At 41.9% G+C, this 22,597-nt stretch overlaps 5 protein-coding genes across 5 annotated transcripts; 3 read left to right on the top strand and 2 right to left on the bottom strand.

Annotated features, from left to right (window-relative positions):
- Positions 1-4,756: 4,756 nt before the first annotated feature.
- Positions 4,757-6,944, top strand: LOC129595829 (proton-coupled zinc antiporter SLC30A1-like). Its single transcript, XM_055492955.1, has 8 exons — positions 4,757-5,050; positions 5,131-5,353; positions 5,518-5,700; positions 5,768-5,912; positions 5,986-6,029; positions 6,164-6,243; positions 6,305-6,487; positions 6,573-6,944. Exons 1-8 carry the CDS (start codon positions 4,880-4,882, stop codon positions 6,738-6,740), a joined length of 1,197 nt encoding a protein of 398 aa, XP_055348930.1. The 5' UTR covers positions 4,757-4,879; the 3' UTR covers positions 6,741-6,944.
- Positions 6,945-8,151: 1,207 nt separating this feature from the next.
- On the top strand, positions 8,152-11,328 carry LOC129595828 (uncharacterized). Its single transcript, XM_055492954.1, has 8 exons — positions 8,152-8,561; positions 8,635-8,857; positions 9,585-9,785; positions 9,854-10,004; positions 10,108-10,151; positions 10,259-10,338; positions 10,451-10,633; positions 10,706-11,328. Exons 1-8 carry the CDS (start codon positions 8,391-8,393, stop codon positions 11,063-11,065), a joined length of 1,413 nt encoding a protein of 470 aa, XP_055348929.1. The 5' UTR covers positions 8,152-8,390; the 3' UTR covers positions 11,066-11,328.
- LOC129595830 (uncharacterized) lies at positions 11,188-12,917 on the bottom strand. The gene is made up of 4 exons (XM_055492956.1): positions 12,045-12,917; positions 11,869-11,943; positions 11,675-11,785; positions 11,188-11,579 (listed from the first exon to the last, which is right to left on the bottom strand). The coding sequence occupies exons 1-4, from the start codon at positions 12,867-12,869 to the stop codon at positions 11,397-11,399; spliced, it is 1,194 nt and encodes a 397-aa protein (XP_055348931.1). The 5' UTR covers positions 12,870-12,917; the 3' UTR covers positions 11,188-11,396.
- A 667-nt stretch (positions 12,918-13,584) lies between these two features.
- On the bottom strand, positions 13,585-16,244 carry LOC129595823 (chromodomain-helicase-DNA-binding protein 4-like). The gene is made up of 2 exons (XM_055492941.1): positions 15,619-16,244; positions 13,585-14,428 (listed from the first exon to the last, which is right to left on the bottom strand). The coding sequence occupies exons 1-2, from the start codon at positions 16,100-16,102 to the stop codon at positions 13,887-13,889; spliced, it is 1,026 nt and encodes a 341-aa protein (XP_055348916.1). The 5' UTR covers positions 16,103-16,244; the 3' UTR covers positions 13,585-13,886.
- Positions 16,245-16,352: 108 nt separating this feature from the next.
- On the top strand, positions 16,353-22,364 carry LOC129595822 (merlin-like). The gene is made up of 9 exons (XM_055492940.1): positions 16,353-16,907; positions 17,138-17,266; positions 17,770-17,976; positions 18,559-18,789; positions 18,979-19,113; positions 19,701-20,009; positions 20,520-20,944; positions 21,657-21,810; positions 21,918-22,364. Exons 1-9 carry the CDS (start codon positions 16,821-16,823, stop codon positions 21,966-21,968), a joined length of 1,728 nt encoding a protein of 575 aa, XP_055348915.1. The 5' UTR covers positions 16,353-16,820; the 3' UTR covers positions 21,969-22,364.
- Positions 22,365-22,597: the final 233 nt, after the last annotated feature.

The following is a 22,597-nucleotide window of genomic DNA, read 5'->3' as shown; positions in this document are numbered from 1 at the left end:
AGTCGCCGAGAGTCTCGATTTTTTCCGCCTTTCCCTTGTCGCAGTCCGTCACGTTTTCTTGACACATCCCCCCTTGTATGCTCAATCGTAGTAGATGACATGTGCTGACCTCTCTAACCCCTTGATTTCGCTGGGGTCGTTTCAGCTTGTCTCAGTTTTTGGACTCCTCCCTCCCGGGTTTGCTGTGTTGGCAATTTATGGGTCGAGCAGAGCTGGCAAGTACGTTGCGCATAAGAGTTAGCATCGTCGACGTTTAATGCTTCAGCGCTTCTGTGATATGCCAAGAAATGCTCGCAAATTGCGAGTACAGAGTACATCATGTCAGGCCTGGATAAAGTTAAACACAAGTGGACTAATACCGGCAGCTTCGACGTGGGCCTCAAGTGGGATATGAATGTTTTAGACATGGGATGTGCATGTCTAAAACAGCATGTCAGTTTCGCTAGCAAGAAAGGTCTTTCGGCTGCTAGCTTGTGAGCTTCGTCAGGGAAAGATATTGATGTTTTATGCGGATATGTCGTTTGGTTCTCTTTATTTCTAATTACACATTGTAACTGCAGTAAGAGCTCGAATTACACTCGGAAGCACGATCATAAAACGTCTACACGCATAGAAATTATACATCATAATGATTGTATCGTGCAAAAGTTTCCTCTTTCTTCGGTTTTTCCGCAAACCACAGAATTGTTACGTAGTTTCCGTCGAAACGAAAGATTTAGTAGGAAATACAGATAAGTACTACAACGGTGTGCACCATTGCAGTCCGGTCCGGCATCTTTTAGCCTTACGGAAATCGTATGTTGTGAGACATTAATATTGCATGTTATGTCTTTGAAAGTTTGACTGTCCTTCTACGATGAACAGGTATGGCTACCCATTTCCTGCCGATGCACAAAATCGAGAAGGTCGGTCTGACAAGAAATGAGTCTGCCTCTATCCACTTTCTGCTTCATTCCATAACCTGCAGGCCTCCGCCAATCGCCGACAAAATCAGCAACTATAAACCCGCCATTGTACTGTGCTATCCTGCACCGTGACAATACAGTACAATCACGGCTGGTTTATTATTCTAGCAGTATCTTCTACCTCCTAATACTCGTCGGGATCTTTATCGCGGCGTCCTTTTCACCCACGATATCCACGTTCTGCACAAAAATGTTTGCCTGAAAATTTGACCGGGAAAGTTGCTGGCACTGCACGCGGACTTCCGCTTGACAGATGCTGCATTTTTTATAACTTGGAGCACATGCGCATAGCCTCTAGTGGCTCCTCGTAGTACCACAGTGATGGTGTGCCGTTCTCCTCACCGTTCTCCCGCGCGTTTGGGCCGCATCGATGATCAGAGTCATCAAACTACCTCTTAATGCTGCATCCCTTATCAAAATAACATTAACAGCGAAGTAAAACTGCCTCAGGTTGTAAGCGATCTGGACATAGTTGGTTTGCGTATATAGATATGTACAAGTACAACGACGTGTTATAAGCTAACAACATACGCGTTTAAATGCTGGTTAGCATGCGAAATAGCTATTGAGTAACAACATTAACGATAAGCTATAGTATTGTAGTTTTATTAAAAATCGGCATTTTTCGAACCATACTTCGACTAGTCTAGCAAACATGTTATTGTAAATGAAAATTTTTTTCAAAAACCAATGAGATTAAACGTGTTCATTAAAATATTGCCAAAACCAAGCAACAATAGTACTACTCGACACGCACTTTAAAAGAGTTCTGTAAGATACAGAGCCGGAAGTTCTGTAATATTTTGTGACCACCCCTTATCTCTGATTGGACGCCCGAGTTAAAGTGTTCTGTATCTAAAAGGAACTCTCCTGGCTCCGTTACGATACAGAACTCGTACTTTTACCAAGTCAAAATTATTTTTTGATGTGGATGCTCAGCCCCCGTACGTCGAAAATCCTGTTTTTAGTTTTGAGGGCGTAATCAGCGGGAATTTAATTGTTTCTATTGAAACAATATTCCAGTTCTGCTTGTTAACTGTTTTTAGCTGCCTAATAAGACTGTGCATGGTTCATGATGTTTGAATTTGTATCGATGGCAACTTCGCCATAGCCGTCAGCGCAGAGCTGCGAGGAATGATAAATTCCACCTCACCGTACTTTCCGTGCGAAGTTGTCTTTCGCTTTTTCACTAGTCATTTGATTTCTTCAACATACCACAACTTTGAAATGTCAGAAAAACAGAAAGGGAACGGCTGCAAAATTGAAATGAAAAATACATGAATTGTTGGCAAATTCGGCTACAGTAACTGGGCACTGTTTGACGCTAATGGTCTCGTTGCTCTGTAACGCTCTATAAGATTCAGTGCTGTACCATTGGTAGATTCACTTTTACAGAACTTCCGGTACTTTATGTTACAGAACTCATTTAAAGTGCGTGTCGAGTAGTACTAATAACGGGTTTCTAAGTGTTGTTCGTCGAGAAACAAAGTGATTCAGCATCCTAGGGCCACACTTGGCCGTCTGCGTTTTACTTGCGCATTGAATGGAAAAACATTGTCTTGCAAATCGCCCAAAAGAGCCTCGTGTATCGTTTGTTAGTAGAAACAATGCCAATTTTGTAACTTATACAGCAAATCGCCGGGAATACTTAATAAAAGTATGAATGAAGCATCGAAATTCCCCCAGCTGTCAACTGTCAGGGCATAAAAATAAACAACAAGCATTACCAAGCTAGGGTATAAAATGCGAGCATTGACCGCTTTGAAAATCCGTGCCATTAGCCCTTCCTAAAATTTTGAGTCTTCTATTGCAAGTTGCAAGGTCTGCCGCAACCCAAGTTACCCAACCATGAATCTGATGAAATATTCTGTTCTCTTCATCGTCGTTCTGGCTCTTGTGGTAAGTTATAAACTTAACTAGTAGAAGTAGGTACTCCAGTTTTAAGATGAATAGCCTCTAAATCTTTCGGAATTACGTTATATAGCTAGAAAAATGTCACTGTGAACTCCATATAAAAACTAAATTTATATTTGCTAACATTACAAAACAAAGCTTTGTTGACCTTCGCTATTTGTATTGAGAAAATCTGATAACGTGGCAGCATTAGTTTAAATTATTTAAAAGCTTTTTGTGTATTATAGTTTGCTGGAACCGAAACAGGCAAACCTTCCGGCGGCGGCAAAGGCCCAAAGGTAAGCGTGACGCGTGAATTTTTAAAAAATTTACTGATCAACTACAACTACAACTAATCATAACGAAACAATGTCTTCCCGACTAACACTATGGTAAGCCGTAATGTAGTGACCTTTACTCCAGGCTCTGGACCAGAAACAGAAAGACCAAATTAAATAGAAGAAGTCAAAAGGAGAGACAGTCACTCAAATTGCTATCGAACTCCATCTTCCCGAGATCCTTATTCAAGCAGTTTTCGATTCCATTTAAAGCCTGCATCAGTACGTAACAGATCACCACCTGGGGGAGCTGTGCAAGATTATTATGTCTAGTCTGTGTAAATATCCCTATTCTTTCTTTGCTTATGTAATTATCTGCGTGATTTAGCGCGCGTTAGGTTAATAGCGTGACTTTGGTTTCTTAGAAATCTAAAAATCCGCGATAGTTGTCGACATTTTTCGAAGACATTCGACTTAATTTACCGTGTTATACGGTGGTTTTTGTATTGTACGGTACGTTTTGCGCCCTGTGTGGCAGCATCGTCAAATTACTCGTATTTAAAAGTGAGTTGCTACGACTATTACTGTATTCGCTCGCACATCTTGAACCACAGAGTGTGTGTACGGGAAAAACACGCATTCAGTATACACACTCTAACCGGGCAAAATGCACGACTACGAAATATTGCTCATTTGGTTTCAAGATGAACAGTTCTTCTTGTGAATTTATCCAATAAATCAAGACTTTTCATTTAAATGGCAGTTCACTCTGGAAAAAAAGGTTCTCTAGCTGAAAGCTCGAATTGTCTGTGGTTCATCGCCATCAAGAATGTTGACGCTGAACGTACCCCTCCCCCTCCAGGGGCACCCCAAAAACCACAACAAATCAGTTTGTAACTCGTGCTTACGGCAAAGCTGTATGTTAATGGCTGCTTTCGAGCATAAGCATGATTAAAAATTCTTAGAGCTCTAATTTTTTTTAATATTCAAGAAGTTCTCCAGAGCAGATGTTGCAAAGACATCAGAAATTTATCAAATCGCGAATCGCGCATTTGGCCCGGTTAGAGTGTGTATATTGAATGCGCGTTTTTCCCGTACACAGACTCTGTGGTTCAAGATGTGCGAGCGAATACAGTAGTAAATAAAACACTACGACACAGTGAAGCATTTTCTCTTCGGTCATGTGAAATACTAGCATTTGCGTTTAATGCATCCGCAGACTGGTTGGCCTTTGGACAGGAAATAGCGTGATAAATTTAAGAAATACCTCCCTCTTTTTGACTATAATTTATGTCGGTCTGTGTTCATCAATTTATCTGCACGTGTTTGTACTCTAAGTCTGATGGCAAGTTTGCACGTGTACACTGTATTAAATTGTGCAGAATGCCCTACCTGTAATAATTTATGCCTATACTGCTATGCAAGTAGGAAAAAAACTCGGCGGTAACTGCCGCTATACTGTGCATAACTGTCGAAATATTACACAGTAATCATAGCATATATTAAAGCGGTAGCGATTGGATGAACATCGATACATGCCGAATTTGGCACACCTCGAGAGCCCTGGGGCATACCGGCCGGTACAGATGCCTGGTATCATATGTACCGCCGCGTGGGCTTTAACAAACTTTTTCGATGTAAAAATTGAAGAAACTGCGTGATCACAGGTTGCAACTTGCCTTCAGTAGCAAGATAATCAACACCCGGTGACTTGTGAAAAGCTGTTTTTCAAACGTTAACATTATGAAGTTTGGAAAAACGGTGAGGATTTCGACTATGCTGGTGCTGACCGGCTCATTGTTCTTTGTGGAGTTGATTGTGGGGTACGCCACGAATTCCATGGCGCTGGTTGCCAATTCCTTCCACATGTTATCGGACGTAATGGCATTGACCGTCGGCCTGCTATCCGTGAGGGTAAGCTACGAAAAACCATTCTCTGGCAATTTATTATCCTTTTTTGTCCTTAAATTGACGTGCGGGGTATTTGTACACAGATTGCCAGGAAAACATCGGAGAAAAATACATTCGGCTGGGCCAGAATGGATGTCTTAGGAGCGCTCATCAATGCGGTTTTTCTCTGTGCATTATGTTTCTCCATCGTTCTGGAAGCTCTACATCGGTTTACGGAGGATGTGGATGTTGAAAGCCCAGAACTTGTACTCATCGTGGGCGCAGTCGGACTGGCCGTCAATATTATTGGTCTAGTGCTGTTTCACGGTAAGATAGATCGAAAACCAAGCAAGATTAGTGTGTATCCTAGTTTTACCAGTATGTAATATAACCATTACCCCACGCTAATCCACGAGCTGCAAATTCTGAAAGCAGTTTCGACCATGATTAAGATCGATATCATTAAGTATACTTTATGCGTTATATTGCAGGTCATGGGCATCAAGGCCACGGTCACTCTCATGGCATTCACAGCCATGCTGATGGTGACGTTCACACCGAAGATCTGATGATCCAGCCAGATAATCAAGAATCTCCTACTCCGCCTGAGTCGCCATTCTCAGATAGTAATCAGCGTATTTCGAATAATGTAAAACAGAAGCAACCAGCCAAAAGTAGGTAGCTATCACAGCGAGTATCAGTTAATTATTTATTTATACAAGGGACGACATTCTTTTACAGCAAAACGTGGATCACATCTGAACATGTATGGACTTTTCCTGCACGTGGCCGGTGATGCTCTGGGGTCGGTGGTTGTAATAATAGCCGCTCTGGTCATCTGGCTTACCGATTGGAAGTACAAGCATTATATCGATCCTGCACTAAGGTACTCCAAGCACGGGAAGCACGTCATGACAACACCATGATCATATTCTAACAATAATTTGATGGCATTACAGTTTGGTTACCGTCGTAGTCATTCTGGTCATGACGATACCGTTGCGTAAGCTACACCGCTTCGCGAACTTTTGAGCTCTTTGTTGTGCTACATAAACCCATCAGCAGGTCGACGCTTGTACGAATAACCCAAAATTTTCTCTTCCTTTTAATTTAACCTAGAACATTTCGTCTTTGCAGTGCGATCATCTTCTCTGATCTTGCTACAGACTGTTCCCTTGCATATGAAAGCCAAGGACCTCAAAGAACGTTTAGAAAAGGTAGTCGACATAAAAGAGTTTGTCGCTGGAACTCGAAGTGCAACTTAAGGTTTGCTTGTAGCTTGACGGCGTTCTTGCTGTGCACGAGCTGCATATTTGGCAGTTGGCCGGAAATAAAATCGTTGCATCCGCACATGTATGGTGTGGAAGTTATCCGGAATACCAGCGCGCAGCCAGTCGCATCAAGCAGTTTTTTCACGACGAAGGGATCCATTCTACAACAATTCAAGCAGAATTCAATGAGGTACTGTTGATGCTGTGCCCGATTCAGTTTTCAAACTACATGTACGTATACTGTATGTACAATACCTACCGTACTTCGTTCACAGGTTGGCAACAATTACGAGAACAATATTAAGCTAGACCCGGCATTCTGCGGTTTACCCTGTCCCGATTCCGATGTTGAATGCGCCAAGGACCGATGCTGTCAGTCTACACCACTGCTACATGTGATTTCGGAAGCGAACGGCGGTACCCACTTGCCGACATTCCGGTAGTGTCGCGCTAAATGCGGTATCGACGGCTTTGTGCGCGCCTCCACTAAATCAGCACCGTTTCAGTTTAGCGTACGGTATCTGTCTCATTGTCAGAACCGACATTATCACATCGTGAAACAGTAGATGATGTCTTAACAACTGTGATTTACGGAATATTGGTTAAAACAGAATCAGAATTAGTGATTAAAATTAGCTACAGAGAAAGCTTTCCCGCTCGTCTTCGCTTCTTAAACTGTCTGCCGAAGATACTTCGACAGTATGTAATAAGCCAATTTCAAATTTTTTTCGTCAGGATGAGTAAACCGTTAGTAATCTAGTAAATTCTTTGCACAAGAGCAAACAGATGAGTTGATCGAATGTGGACTACATCGTATCAATACATTCATTAGGCCCGATTTCGAGCTATACGATAGCGCCATAGTGACCCGGTCCAGGAGACGAGCAGTTGCACGGGAGGGTCTTGTCCATATCGAAGCAGCAACAACAGAGCCGCGAGAACGAAGAGAGTTCACCGTTAGTTATTTAGGAATGAAAGCGATGGTCCCCCTGCAGCGAAACAGCCACCCATCCCTGATCCAGCCAGGTAACGGTCAAGAACCAGCCTTGTGCCGATACGACTACAGATTTCGCCACATTTATACTGACGGGGATCGGGCGGCGTCCACCGCGGGCGCCCACCGTCAGCAACCCGTTTGTCGACATTTTGTGCATCCTACAACGGTATTGTATAACTGCGGTATTATAAATAATTATATACTCGGACACCTCGTCGACTGCAAGGGTTGTTGCATGAAGCCCTTTTAATGTCTAATAAGCATATCGATACTACACTTGGCTGTACACTGCAGGACTCAGATCATGTCGCATGAAAGGTGCGGAATCGATCCGCATTGCAATTTTGGCTAACTGGCGCTGATACGGTGAAATGGTTTTGTTTTAAAAACAACTGGTAGAGGTATACTGCTCGATTTTGCGGCCGGAAAATGTCTACTCTGTCGTCTCTAAGGACAGTGACTGTAGCCGTCAAGGGTCGTGGTTTTACAACTACACAGTTGACACTCAACGAATCTAAATGCTTATAATTGTTACCCAATTTGGTTACTCGAGTACGTACTCTACAGTGGCGACAATGCTACGGAAATCAACCAGCAAAGTAACCAAGCGAAAAAGCTACTTTGCGTCGCGGTCAAAAGGTAGGACCGATCTGTAGATATGTCAATACTGTTGCTATTCACCTATATCTATAATGTATTAAGCCCGCTACAAATGATTGATCCAATCAGCTATATTTCTGATAACACCTGGAATTTAACCTCTTCACAAATACACCACAACACAGCACTCTTCGTTTCTTGTTTTGCATAGATAAACATATAACGGAAGTTTTATGGGAAACATCAGCGCTTATCAAGACATTTCGTCAAACTCATAAAAAGATAACATACACATGTATTTCAGTGTATAGGCTTCCTAATCCAGCATGACAGAGAGCTCGAAATACATACAAGTGTTACAAGACGAGACTTTACGGAAATCTTTACCTGGTCGATTCAATCACAATCGTCACCCGCGTGTTTTTGCAAGTTACAATCTGGAAGTCATATACGAGTGCCGATTTTGATTTGATAAACTTACCAGAATCCGGCTAAAATGAAATTCGGAAAATCAGTAAGAATTTCGGCCATGTTGGTGTTAACCGGCGGATTCTTCCTGGTGGAATTAGTTGTCGGATACGCCACGAATTCCATGGCACTAGTTGCCGATTCTTTTCACATGTTATCCGATGTTATGGCGTTGGTTGTTGGGCTTTTTTCCGTGCGGGTAAATTTCAAAAATTATACTCTTGGAGAAACTGTTCCCGTGATGTTTTGGTTTACCTTCTTACGTAACACAGATTGCCAAGAAAACATCGGAGAAAAATACATTTGGTTGGGCCAGAATGGAAGTCCTGGGAGCATTAGTTAATGCGGTGTTTTTGTGTGCGCTGTGTTTCTCCATCTTTATTGAAGCCATCCAGCGATTTACGGAGGATGTTAAGGTCGAGAACCCAGAATTGGTACTCATCGTGGGCGGAGTCGGATTGGCCGTTAATCTTATCGGATTGGTCCTATTTCACGGTAGGACAGAGCAAAACACAAGCACAATACAAATATGTCTCATAGTTTTTATAGTAAGCCGTTAGATAACAAATGGTCCTTATACAGTAGTTAACCTATAAACTGCTTCTGTGTACGGTACCTGAAGTTTCAGTGAGCGGGGAGTTCTGTTTAACTTGCCGGTAAATATTACGTCATCTCCAAGCGTTATGGAAATGTAGCTCATTTCCTTAAGATTTCCCGCTGCCGGAATGCATATACTGTGCATATTGCATGTGTTGTACTTGATCAAAGAACATATATGTTGTATTTGAATGCAATTTATATTCAACACGAAAAAAACTCTCTACAGATACATATGGTGATAAGTATGTATTGTAGTAACACCAAAATTAATAAAACATTATTATGGTTTGCAACATACAATGATCAAGCAGCTACTATGCCGTGCAGTGCGGCGTGCACTGCGGCTGTATATGGACATGTTCACAATTAAAGTACTGCTGCTTACCATTAGAGCTTTTTAGTTATAATGCTAATTTTTAAATAATGAAGCGCATTAGTCTTGTGGCTGCGTCGATATATCCAGATGTACGTTTATGTATCGCGATATATCGAGATGAGTGGACGTTGAGCAGAATTCATAATAATATTTGAAGCTACTTATTCAGAAAATAATTTTAATGCTGTGCGGTGCTACTGGTTCTGGTTTGCACAATGTGGAGTCTAAGTAAACGAATTATTGCAGATCATGATCATCATGGACATGGTCACTCGCACATTCACAGTCATACGGATGGGGACATTCACACCGAAGATTTAATGGTTCAGTCCGATGGTCAAACTACGACAGTTGCGGTCGCACATGACCAGAGTCACCACGACCATGGCCACCACCACGGCCACGGTCATGACCATCACCACGATCATTCAGACAAGAAGCCCAATGGTATTTTATACACTGTATTGCATCCGTAATTCTGAAGTGTATGATAAAGATTACCAAATCTTTTGAAGGGAAAGGAAAAAGTGGATCACAGATGAACATGCATGGTGTTTTCTTGCATGTTGCCGGTGATGCACTGGGATCGGTGATCGTCATGGTTGCCGCTTTGGTCATCTGGCTGACTGACTGGGATTACCGACACTACATTGACCCCGCACTGAGGTACTGCGAGATGATGCTGGCATAGTTAACAATTAGTCGAACACTGCGATAGGCGATAACTGATAACCTAATATACACTAATAATGAGGTTGCCTGATTGCAGTTTAGTCAGCGTGATAGTCATCCTGTCCATGACGATTCCATTACGTAAGCACTCGTACTTTGCGTTCTTAAAATAATTCATTTTGGCAAATTAAAGGTGTGGTAATATGCGCATATCTGTTTTTAAAGTATTTTTACTTTCTTACTCTTAGTTCGGTCATCGGCACTAATTCTGTTGCAAACCGTTCCACTGCATATGAAGGCGAAGGATGTCAAAGCACGCTTAGAAAAGGTAACAGTTTATTTAACTATGCACCCGATAGGCTAAACATTAAATGCAATGCTGTTACTTATCTGTAAGTTTTCACTAAGGTTGTAATAAATGATTTTATGTTTGTGATCAGGTTGATGGTGTTCTTGCTGTACACGAATTGCATATTTGGCAATTAGCCGGCAGCAAGATTGTCGCATCTGCACATATCTGGTGTCGGGATTACCAGGAATACCAGCGTGCGGCGAACCGCATTAAACAATTTTTCCACAACGAAGGAATCCATTCTACCACAATACAGCCGGAATTTGACGATGTCTGTTTCTCTCTTTCCTATCTGCCGCTTTTATGTACAGTTCTCTGTTGCTTTTAACGAATTTATTTGCAGGTGGGCAGCAATTACCAAGACAACATCAGATTAGACCCGGCATTTTGTGGTATCACCTGTCCAGATTCGGATGATAAATGCGTCCAGGATCGCTGCTGTCAGCCATCTCCAATGCGAACTCCAGTAGCACTGCGCCATTCATCTTCCGACGGCAACATCTCTACACGCCGCTCACTGTCCGGTAGCACCGGACCGAACGCCGTATCCGTGAAATATCTCGCTCCGCCGGCGCCGATGCAACTGAACGTGCGGAATCTGCCTCAGACACCCCCATCTGAAAATCACACACCGATATCGATAAGGTCACAAGGAAGGCGCAACAGTGGATATTCGGACGATGGACACGAAGAGCGTCTTTGACACACAATGCCTGGCCTTAAGGGAACGAGTGACCTTGCACTCTGTTTAAATTTTATAAATTACAACTTTCTAACGCTGCCAGTTGAGTGTTTTTCAAATATATGGTTTCAATAGCAAACCAGCCGCAACTGTCTGTGATAATTACCTATTACTGTTATGGTAAAGTGCAGCCATTACTGTATTTTAACTCGAATTCGTTAAAATACAGATACACGTACGTACCGCACGACGCACGTGTGGTTATTAAATTAAATTACGGTACAAACGGCATTGAGGTACAGAATCGCATTGTGGACACAAAAGTTTTGTAACTATAAAAATTAAGAAATTTTCAGATTGCTGTATGATTGGAGTTAGTACAAAAATCAGTAAGCCAAGATGAGTTCGCTGCAGACGCTAGGAGGGCCGCAGTGGTATTAACAGGATTGCAGGTCGCGAGAACTTGATGGTTGTCTTCGGTTCGTTGCATAACCTCACGAAGCACAATGGCAGAGGAAATAACAAATGTAATCGTCTGCAAGAACAGTGTCAATCAAATTTTCATAGCATTGCTCACGCCAGGTATTGTCGGCCTAGGGAAATGATAACAAAAATCTCGAGGTCACTTACGCCGGCAAGGAAACTTCTGGTTACGTGGAACAGCTCGGCTCCACTGAAAACTACTGGCTGATCTCGGATCAGGGTAATGAAATGTGCAACATATGACTCCAGTCCCTCTTTCTACGAAAACCGCACAATGTACAAACCAAATTTGGTGATCAGCGTAGGCGACGGGCCACTCATGGTGTGTGTTCAGTACGTACTTGGTAAGCAAACGCTCCAAAAACGGACTGCAACTGCTCCATGAGCTTGTGCAGGGCAAAATTGACTTTTACGGTCTGCAAGAACCATTGATATTTTACTACGGCAGACAATGCATATTCATGTCCCATGACGAGAAACACGAGAAGCATTGCGACATCCAGTTTGATCGACAAACCTCTTCGTACGCTCCGACCATCGGTATCAAACAACAGAGGTACGCACCAAACACCACGACACTTATGGCATTAGCCAAATATGCCGATAAAAATCGCTCCTCATTCGCCACAACAGCCGCAACAAAACCGCATACCGTTATCAAATCCATCCCGTAAATGACAAACAGGGCGTTCCCATAAGTATGATTCAGGTCATGTGAAAAGGTCAAGATGTCCATATAGCGCATCTTCGATTTTTTTATTCGCTCATAAAGGCTAGTATAATCAGCGTCCGCTGTCCCGGCGACACATTTTAGAGGTGATGACATCTTATCGGAATTAAATTCTTTACTTTCCGCCCTGAGATTTGTTTTGATATCGCTCAGTAATGCTTTAGAAATACACCCGTACAACACCAGACTAATATACAGCTGTTGTGATAAAAAGTAAGAAAATGCACAAAACACATTCCAGATGACTATGTATAACCACACAGGATACCATATCGGAAGCGGTTCCAGGGCATTGGTATAGGACATATCCCAGTGTCGTGGATCCTGATCGAACCAGCGCAGCCAATCGGCAACTTCGAAAGCCAGCACGGCCAGAAACGACCCGATACCAGCGACGACCGACCGCCGCTGCCATTGGCGCATCTGCCGTGACAGCGAATCGGGTCGCGAATGACAGCTGAGGATTACGCTGGCCCGCTGCTGAAAGCGGAACCACCAACGACATTTCCTCCAGCAGACGAACACCACGTACACCGCCCGGATATTAACGAACGCGTAGGGGATGTATGCCAACATGCGGAGGAACGGATTCTTGGCATCCGTGGTGACCATCACCCACACGACGTAGACGATGTAGAGCGTCGCACAAAACACTCCTCCAGCCAGGAGAAAGATAACCATGAGGTAACTGTAGATCTTCGAAAATGTTAACCGATTTTCTTTGGGATTGTAAAGAATACCAAATAGCTTCAGGCATCGTTCTTGCCATGCAAATATTTTGTACGTGCGATATGCATACTGGTCATCCGAACTATCCAGTGTTTTCATGGTCTTTATTCGCATTAGTGTTCTGGAGCAAAGGGGATCAGGATCCAAGCCAACGCTCCGAATAACTATGTATACCTAGACAGTTTCTGATGCCGTTTAATTACACGTCGATCGTATTATGTTTTTGGCTCTCACGTTACATATTAAATATTATTATTCGATAGCATGAATATCGAATCGAAGGCCTGTGCTTTTATTATACGAACGCCCGCGTGTTACCCGAAATGCGAAGATCTGAAAGCGATTCCGATAGATTCCAATAGGACCAAGTACGTGACATTTACCGCTTATTTGTACAGGTCGTTAAGTCAACATCATTCTGACATCAAACGCATACTTCGTCATTTCCGATCAAAAACACAATAATTATTGTTAGCTTAGCGGGGCGAGTGTGCAGTGACTACGCAACTTAATAAGCAATGCAGCAGTTTTCGAGTATCATTTTGCTTGTTTTCAAATTTCAATCAACCTACGAATGAACCTAAGTCACATATAAGTACGTCATTTTTATTGTATACATACAAAGCTAAATTCCAATCATTTTCTTTTCTATCCAGAGCGGTTCAAAGTAATACAACCGTTACAGAATAAACCCCTTTTCCAACAAGAGATATTTGACTACACGTAATAATCGTTCCAAAATGCATTTACGGCGAAAACAAACACACTAAATATCTCAATCGCAATCTGGAATGCCGTTACAAAACAAAAACACTGAAGCAATCCTCTTTAGTCAACAGAATACTTACAGAACGAGACCAATAGAATCCAAACGACACTGTGCTCAACGCGGAGATCTCGTTACGCCTGTACCTTCAACGTCGACGGATCCCCCTCCTGACGACAGCTGGGGCAATACCACTTCCCGGGCGGGGTTTTACGCATCCGCAGACAGGTGAAATGGAACCACTTCAGCTCACAGTGGGCATTATCGCAGAGCACCATTTTACCACTGGACGGCATTCGGCAGATACAGTACACGGGCTCCTCAATCTTGGCTTTCTTCTTCTTTGGTGCAGGTGCAGCATCCGAAGGCTCATCCGATTCAAAGGGCACCTTCTTGGTGCGGCGCCGCTGATGGACGCCTACCGGTTGCAGTTTCGCCGTTCCATTGGCGATGGGTCCATTCTGGGCGAACGTATTCAACAGCGCAATATCCATGAGGCCCACCACGCCGGTCCCCGCTGTGCCGGCAGCGACTACGGTGGATGGGGCGACATTAAGAGGCGGCACCGGCGCCGGAGGAGGCGGTACTTTCTTCGGGCGCCCGCGTTTTGTCGGTGACGATGCTGGCGGCGGCACGTCCGGCACGACGGGGATCTCGATGATGGAAGGCGCCCGAGCTGTGAAAAAAGTACAAAAAATCAGCAAAATCAATGCAATGCACGTTGCACGTCTTAGAAACACAATTTTTGTTTAATAATTTTTTTGTTAGTAAATTTCAGCGGCGTTCATCCCCACAAATCAATAAAATACATTAATAAATTATCAGTGCAGCCATGCAGTAATACGAGTAATCGTGACGGTTTTAGGACAACGTAAGGAAAATTTGCACCTCAGCAACCAGTGATAATAATTTCATACGAAATAATAACAATAATAATAATTTCATAAGAAATTCCGATTTGGGATGTCGTGGGCAAATAAACTGTTATTTGCTATGGTAAAAATCGCACATAATTATATTCAGGTACACAAATAGGTAAATGTTTAGAATTTAGTTACAATAACTTATACCTAAAAAGTTAGTTTATACCTCCAGTAGTAATAATAGTAATAATAAATAATAATAAACTAGCGCCATTCAGAATATGCACTATGAGGTATGTACTTGTACAGATACGTACAATGTACTGTACAGTGTACATATAATTATATAGTATACAGGTATATTTACAATTTGAAGTACGAGCATGGCGGCAGCATGCATTCGTATCTCGTTAACTATTTTTATTGATTTTACGTTTTCTATTAATTCGGTACAGCTATTATTAATTCGGTACAGCAATGTGGCACACTCGTGAACGAAAACTTTTTCATTATTATTATCTTAATAAGAGACGATTTTAAGACCTTAGGCAACTAGTTACAATTTACAGCCGTCCATATAACAAGCGAGTCAGCAGTAATGGGGCCGTGCTTCGGTGCTTGGCAAGATTTCTGTCATTACGTAATAGCCAAACTCAAAGTTCACACAGAAAGCTTCTAAAATTTCTGTCTTTTCTTGGGTTAAAAGGCAAAGTACTACGGCTGTGGCATTTCAACAACAACAGCTCCACTAAAACGTTCAACTTAAAACGCTGTTTAAAAAAACCCTGAAAGAACACAGACCTCTTGTCTTCCCTTTTTTATAATACGGTAATTAAAATTTTAATCTCAGATTTAAGAGCTACAATCATTTAAAAATCCTAAACATGCAAATCTCGATCAGGAATAAAAGCGCATCATATCAGAGCATCATGATGCATTGCCTCTGCAAAGTGTACATTACATAATATTTTATAATTAATAATTATTACGGCTTTGCCAGTACCTGGAGCCTTGGCTGCCTTTTTCGCCCGTTTGGGTTTCGCCTCTGCAGGCTTCGCCGCGTCCGTCCCGTTCTTCGTCTGCTTCCCGCGTCGCGGCGCACGCTGCGCCATCTTTGGTTTCTTCTTCATGGCCTCCGCATGATCACGGAACATACTCCGATTAGCCCGGCCCCAGTCCACGGGCTCCGCTTTCCGCTTGGGACTGGCGGTCCGCACGGCCGTCAGGGGGTTCCACATGAGATGGTTCACTCGCAGATCCGTGGCGGTCGTGATCAGATCGTGCAGCTCACAGAACAGCACGGCGCGTTTGCGCTTGTCGCGTTCCGAAAACTTATCCAGACATCTCTCAATTTCCACTTCGATTTTCTGCAGCTTGGCCAGCGCGTCGGGATCCGTCGTACTCATGGGGCTGGCGGAGATGGAGGAGGACGACGAGGGGTAGCCCGTGCTGTAGGAGCAACTGGGTCCGTCGTCGTACTGGGCCATGTTCCTAAGCAGCTGGCTTACAGGTAAGAGGTAGATCTCCTTAAATCATAATCACGCGCGCGGTGAAAGAAAAATCACAGTTAAAAAAGCCAAGAATGATTTTGGCATCCAGCTGTCTGTAAAATCGAACGTCTCGTAGCGAAACGGACATGCTCAGTAAGGGTGGAGGGGGTAAGAGCGGGAGAATGCATGCACATGGTATGCCGTTCGTCCAACTGGTGGTGCCAGGCGCAACGTCTAAATGGCAATTGCGCACATGCGGTTTGCTATCAATGCAACTTTTGACGTCGTCAAAGTTTTCGCCACCTGTTGAGTGTTGCTGCTGCTTTTGAAAAAAATCAAACTTCCCATTTTGCAGATTTTTGCAGTTTTCTGATAAAATTGTTCTTTTTGTTTCTTTAAAAATTTTTAAGATGTATTTTGGAGTTTGAAAGTTGAACTGTTCCAGTTTTTGATTCTGTAAATTGTGTGGATGTTTCTTTCCGCAGATCGCGTTAGCGATTTTGTTTTTTCTCTTTGAATTTTATATTTTTATCCTACCAACTGTACCAAGGAATGATAATATTTAATGTGGCGGAACGTTTGCATTTACGATTTGGACATGATATCTCCGTGAAACTGGATGTGTTGTTGAAAACTTTTTTGCTTTATTCTATGGGACCGCTGTTGACGATTGGTTGAAGTCGGTCTTATTTAATATCTGGATGAATTCTCTAAAATGGCACGGACATTTCGCACTATGGACAAGAATTCCCTGGGAGTTCGCGTTGTTACAATGGATGCAGAACTGGAATTTACAGTTTCTGTAAGCTTTTTTCGGTCCTGTCTCATCTATATTTAGAAAACAGCTGTGAAAAATATAAATATTGGCTGGCGTGCAACTGTACAAGTTTTATACTGGTACCGTTCTTTATCGTACGATTCATACCTGATTAATCTGTAAATTGCTTGGCCATTACGACATACGAGTACTACTACTAGGTACTACTTATAACTTTCTTAATTACTTGTAACTTGTTATTTGTATATTCCCAGAAAACTGCAACCGGAAAGGATCTCTTCGAGCTGGTGTGCCGTGCCATCGGTTTGCGCGAAACCTGGTATTTTGGACTGCAGTATTATGATGCACAAGGATTTTTGACCTGGCTCAAGCCAAAGAAACCGGTAAAGGCAAAAATGAGAAGTTGTTATTTTTGTGCAGTTTTTGAAACTGAATCGATGTAACCATTTGTAATGGCAATGTACTCGTAATGTTTTTCCTTCGACCTTTAATGATAAATTCTGAATTTATTGCCTCATTAATTTGACGATTTTTGCCCTTCCGCTCCTTTTGAAATTTATTTGTACAATTCCAACATTACATACAATTTATTTGGCACCACCAGTTGGACGAACGGCATACTGTTGGTACTTTGCGGTTTTTCTTGTTATTACGTACCAGTTCGCACTCGTTCAAAATATTTAGTGGCCTTTTTCTTGTTATTTTTGAGAGTTTTCTAGGAATATATTGTACATATGATCGTATCTTATTATGAATTTTTTGGAATTTTTTTAAAAATATTCAATCGTAATTCTCTGTTTTGACTGTAATGACAAAGGCAGTGAAGTAAGTTAAGAATACTATGTACAGAAGTAAGTTAAGAATACTCTGTATCTGTATTTTGCAGCTCATGAAGCAGAAGCTCCCACAAAACGGGCACTGGACCTTTCATCTGATGGTGCGCTTCTATCCGGAGGACGTGTCGGAAGAGCTCATCCAGGATATTACGCAGCATTTATTCTTCCTACAAGTGCGCAACGATATCCTGACGGGACATATTTCCTGTCCACCGGAAGAGGCCATTCTGCTGGCCTCGTACGATGTCCAGGCTAAGGTACGACCATCTGCTGGATTAACTGCTGCGATCGGTGTATTCGTGTACTGTAAACTACCTGTACAGGAAAAACTATCGATGTTCAACAATAACTCTGTCTGCATGCGAATAGCGGTGGATAAAATATCCGGAGTCAAGTTTTAATCGGCGCTGCAGCTGATAATTTGACGTAGTGTTGTGGCGTCGTCATTACATAATATTGGAATCCTATCGGCCTTACTGCGCAATCTGTGTTATATATTGGCTCATTTCTGACATTTCACACGATCTTGTAATAATATCTTTGTTTTGTCCATGAAGGAATCGTTTTTATGCGTTTATTTTTATGCAGATCGTAGGACGAAAACAGTGCGCAATGATTGCATGAGAAACTGAACTTTGCGGTTTTTCTTGTTATTACGTACCAGTTCGCACTCGTCGTTCGCACTCGGCATACGTAAAATATTAAACTAAGAAGCTTTCGGTCATGATTAGTCAGGTTAATTGAATAATTTAAACATTCGCAATTTATAAAACACTTTAATATTGAACTAGCGAGGGAAATATGACTCGACAGAATTTTAACCGCCGGTGTTTCAATAGTGGGGTGACGCTGACGAAGTGACCATGGAGCAGCAGAACGCGTTCGCCATGGAGAACCTCATTGCCCAACATGTATTCCATTCGCAGTTGGTATCGCGCGAATTATGGCAGAATCGTATCCGGCAGTGGCAGTCCGAGCACCGCGGTCTGTCCCGAACGGAAGCGGAACTAGAGTATCTGAAAGTTGCTCAGAATCTGGAGATGTTCGGTGTCACCTATTTTGAAATTTCGGTAAAGTAAATGTTTCCGGGAACCGGTGAATTGTCAGACTAAACATGATGCTACCGTTTATTCGTTTGACGCATTTTAGCTTGAGCGTTTGTATTTTTTTAATTGTTGTTAAATTGATTGTTTATAGCACCATGAGTTACCTGCAAGTTATCAGAATTTAGTAAAGTGATTTCAAGCTTGTGATTGTAGAACAAGAAAGACTCCAAAGTAGACTTGGGTGTCACAGCATTTGGTCTGAATATCTATGAAAAACATGACCGGCGCAAACCCCGGATAATGTTCCCCTGGTCGGATATTAAAAATGTCTCGTATGAAGACACGAAGGTATGGCAGACAGCATAATATTACTAAACTAATATTACTAAGCATAATATTACTAAGGTTTAGTAATATTATGCAGACAGTTATTTTATTTTTGATTCTCCTTGATTGTTTCATTTTGTTTATGTGCTTTGTAAATTGTAATAATCCTGACTAAGTACTTCCCTGTCATTCATTTAAGACTGAAATTAAGGAAGTACGGTTTGAATGGAGTGTGCAATGAAATGTTGGAGTTTCGTTGTTTTGGTGTGAGCAGTTTGTAGATTAGCGGCGCGACAGAATTGTTTTCGGCTCAGTACTTATGTGCGCCCTGTTGCGTAGTGGAGGTTTATGGCAACTTTATGCTCCCTAATAAGCATACTTCTATACTAATGCATAGAATCTTTTTTTACGCCGGGTAGGAGAGAGTTAAAGTGCCCAGAACGGAGCGATTTAATAAAACACGTCATTATTGGTGCAACCAAGAACGTTTTGAATTGCTTCTGATTTGCTAGTACAAGCACGCTAGTCTCAGTTTTCCCTTATATTTTCCCTTATACTTCCCTCAGATTTCCCATCCCTTATTCCCCTTATATTTGCCTATTTTGCAGTTTATCATACGACCGGTGAAGAAAGGCGAGCATTTCTCATTTTATTCCCATGATCTGAAACTGAATAAAATTATGCTGGACTTGTGTATGGGCAACCATGAACTCTATCTACGTCGGCGACAACCCGATTCCATTGAAGTGCAGCAGATGAAACTGCAGGCTAAAGAAGAGAAAACCCGACGCTATATTGAACGGCAGAAATTTCTGCGGGAACGGCAGTTACGCGAGGAATTACAAAGAGAAAAACTAGAACTGCAGCGACAAGTCTTGCAGATGCAAGAAGAAATCGGCATGGCCAATGAAGAAATGGTACGAGTGCAGTCTTCTCTGAACAAACTGCAGTTTGTGGCGGCAGGTTTTTTAAAAAAAGCTAGGTGGTTGTGGAATACATTTCTAAGAGTATAAAACAGAGTATGAGAATTTTCTTCCATAACCAGCAAAAGAGTATGGTTATGGTCAATCGGCACATAATTTTAGCCTTTTAATAAATTTCCGAAAGCTGCAAATGTTTTTTTAGGAAATTGAACCTTGAATTAAACAGTTACTTGATTGATACATCACCGAATGCATGCCTTTTGTGTCATTTTGTTGTATTAGGAGCTCAAGAAATAATTTAAGAATTTGTGTATAAGTAATTTATTTTTCGGAACTTTATTTGTATTTACAGGGCTGAACAGCTTGTAGGTATTACTTGGCTAAGACTGATGTTTTAATTTGTTTTATTGATCAATCGTGTGCTACATATGTAAATTGGCTATTTTTCTGGCAGTCTTTGTAGCAGTTTTTCAGAGTGTCCAGACAATCGTGGTTTTTTTACAGCGTCGATGCCAAGAAGAATGCGAGGTTTTAGCCAAAAAAGCTTCCGTTTGCGAGGAAGAAGCTGCTTTGCTCAACCGGAAAGCCCTCGACGCCGAAATCCAGATTGAACAGCTGCAAAAAGCCGTTTCGCGTACGGAAGAAGAGAAGGTGGCCATGGAAGGGAAAGTGCGTGAAGCGCAGCTGCTAACCGCGAAAATGGTGGAGGAAGCCGAGCGGCGCGTGCACGAAGCGGAAAGCGTCCGGGCGGAGCTCAACAAGGCGCGCATGATGGAGAAAATCGCCTGTAATCGTCTGCTGGAAGTGTCACGCTCGCCGGTATACTTTCGCCCTATCGAACAACATCCGGAAGTTCCGGATTATGAGCACGGACGGTTAGGCTCCACTAGTAATATTGAGCAGCTCTCCCACGAAATTGAACGCGAAAAGTGAGTGTAATCGAAAAGTTGTATTCATTTTGTTTTCTGTATATGAATAAACATAATTACATGCATTCAGAAATTTCGGTGTGCTTCGGAGGTCGGAATAAGTTTGGTCGAGAAATCGTTTTGAAGGGAAAGTCTATTGTTAGTCAGGATCGTTTTTTGTTTGGATGAAATTCAGTTTGGTTATTTATACATGGTTTATTCCATTTCAATTTACCCCATAAATTGTTTGCTAAACTTTGTATGTTTGTTATGAAGACTGCTTTAAATTAAGCACTCTTAAGAAAACACTTTATGTTTCATTTTAAATTTAACGGGCAGTAGCCCGCCAGATAATGAAAAAAGGCAAGCGCGTTAATATTTTAAAAAAATATAATGTTTTTTGTATTTTCATATGGGAATTAATTTCAGCGGTAAATTTAATTGCAGTCAAGTTCAGAGAATGGCGGGCGTTATTCTATGGCCATTATACTGCGATAATTCTTGAAATTAATGAAAAGGCCGTGCCGTGCGCCTTAATATTCCGGACCCCGAGTAATCGAATTTTGCGGCCGACATTTTGATGTGAATTAGCTCTAAATTCGGGTCAGACATAAACTATTGTAGCGATGTCCAGTTTTTATTGCGTTTCATGCACTTCGCAGCAGATTTTTGTAAAGCGGAAAACCGTTTGAAGTGATGTTAAATGTTAATATACCCGGTGTTTTTGTTGTAGAATGGATTATTTGGAGAAAAGCCGGCATTTACAAACGCAGTTAAATGATCTGCGAAATGAACTGGAAACAATCAAAAAAGAAGAAAATCTCAACGCGTTTTTACCGGTGAATATCAATGGAATGCGGAAAGAGAAATTTGACACACTGCAAAAGGTTTGTGGTCGCTGTTTTGTAATGCTCTTGTCTGGTACCAGTCCACTGCGGCGTTATTGCAGTACAGCTTTGTACTTTATAAAAATAACAGCACCATAATTTTGCAGGCCAGTTCGGGCACAACCAAAAACAGAATACAGGCTTTCGAAAAGCTGTAAGGACCACCAGCCAGCCGTAGGATCTCTAATACGTTTTCGAAATTTTGTGGAGAGGATTTCTTGTTTGGAACATTTTTTTCTGGCTTTAATTAGAGATTTTATTTTGTATATAGTTATATTTAATTACACAAGCTCTATCTAGTTCCGTCGGGTTTTGGCAGTTTGTTTTTGGGATGTTTGTTGATTAATTGATTATTCTCTGTCGCTGTATATCTGATCAATGCAAATACCTATTGTTGTGTTGTTTGTGGGTATTGTATTTGTGACTGTTGTCGTTTTACATTTTTACTGTACAAATGTTGATGATCTTCCTACTGTTGCTTGTGCCAGTATTCGCTAAGTACGAAGTTTGTATGCAATTCGTTGGCGTGGTTTTTTTTATTAATAAAAACACTTACATTTTGCAGAACAGTCTAGCATATCGGCAACTACAAAATGAAAAGGTTATTATAAAATGACAGTAATACATTAATGACACGCAATCAACACGGAATGTAAGTAGTACAATACGATTGTGCGAGTACATGTTAGATTATTGGCTTTATCCGTTTTGATTCCCCTGCTAAATTTGTGTCCGCCTCGTTTTGAGTTTGTTATGCAAACCGATTTTAAATGAAGCCACTTGTGAC

Source organism: Paramacrobiotus metropolitanus, unplaced genomic scaffold (genome assembly GCF_019649055.1).
Source record: "Paramacrobiotus metropolitanus isolate TYO unplaced genomic scaffold, Prichtersi_v1.0 Parri_scaffold0000083, whole genome shotgun sequence".
Classification (NCBI taxonomy): domain Eukaryota; kingdom Metazoa; phylum Tardigrada; class Eutardigrada; order Parachela; family Macrobiotidae; genus Paramacrobiotus; species Paramacrobiotus metropolitanus.
The sequence above is the reverse complement of the archived record's forward strand: the minus strand, read 5'-3'. Positions and strand labels throughout refer to the sequence as shown.

Bases quoted from the DNA above. Each gene is read 5' to 3' on its own strand.
- LOC129595829 (XM_055492955.1), top strand. From the start codon at position 4,880: ATGAAGTTTGGAAAAACGGTGAGGATTTCGACTATGCTGGTGCTGACC. The intron at 5,354-5,517 runs GTAAGATAGATC...GTTATATTGCAG, and splicing joins TGGTCTAGTGCTGTTTCACG to GTCATGGGCATCAAGGCCAC. The intron at 5,701-5,767 runs GTAGGTAGCTAT...ATTCTTTTACAG, and splicing joins ACAGAAGCAACCAGCCAAAA to CAAAACGTGGATCACATCTG.
- LOC129595828 (XM_055492954.1), top strand. From the start codon at position 8,391: ATGAAATTCGGAAAATCAGTAAGAATTTCGGCCATGTTGGTGTTAACC. The intron at 10,152-10,258 runs GTAAGCACTCGT...TCTTACTCTTAG, and splicing joins GTCCATGACGATTCCATTAC to TTCGGTCATCGGCACTAATT. The intron at 10,634-10,705 runs GTCTGTTTCTCT...ATTTATTTGCAG, and splicing joins TACAGCCGGAATTTGACGAT to GTGGGCAGCAATTACCAAGA.
- LOC129595830 (XM_055492956.1), bottom strand. From the start codon at position 12,869: ATGGTCACCACGGATGCCAAGAATCCGTTCCTCCGCATGTTGGCATAC. The intron at 11,944-12,044 runs GTTTGTCGATCA...TGGTTCTTGCAG, and splicing joins TGGTCGGAGCGTACGAAGAG to ACCGTAAAAGTCAATTTTGC. The intron at 11,786-11,868 runs GTACGTACTGAA...CGGTTTTCGTAG, and splicing joins TTGGAGCGTTTGCTTACCAA to AAAGAGGGACTGGAGTCATA.
- LOC129595823 (XM_055492941.1), bottom strand. From the start codon at position 16,102: ATGGCCCAGTACGACGACGGACCCAGTTGCTCCTACAGCACGGGCTAC. The intron at 14,429-15,618 runs GTACTGGCAAAG...CTTTTTTCACAG, and splicing joins AAAGGCAGCCAAGGCTCCAG to CTCGGGCGCCTTCCATCATC.
- LOC129595822 (XM_055492940.1), top strand. From the start codon at position 16,821: ATGGCACGGACATTTCGCACTATGGACAAGAATTCCCTGGGAGTTCGC. The intron at 17,267-17,769 runs GTAAAGGCAAAA...TGTATTTTGCAG, and splicing joins GGCTCAAGCCAAAGAAACCG to CTCATGAAGCAGAAGCTCCC. The intron at 17,977-18,558 runs GTACGACCATCT...GTGTTTCAATAG, and splicing joins CGTACGATGTCCAGGCTAAG to TGGGGTGACGCTGACGAAGT.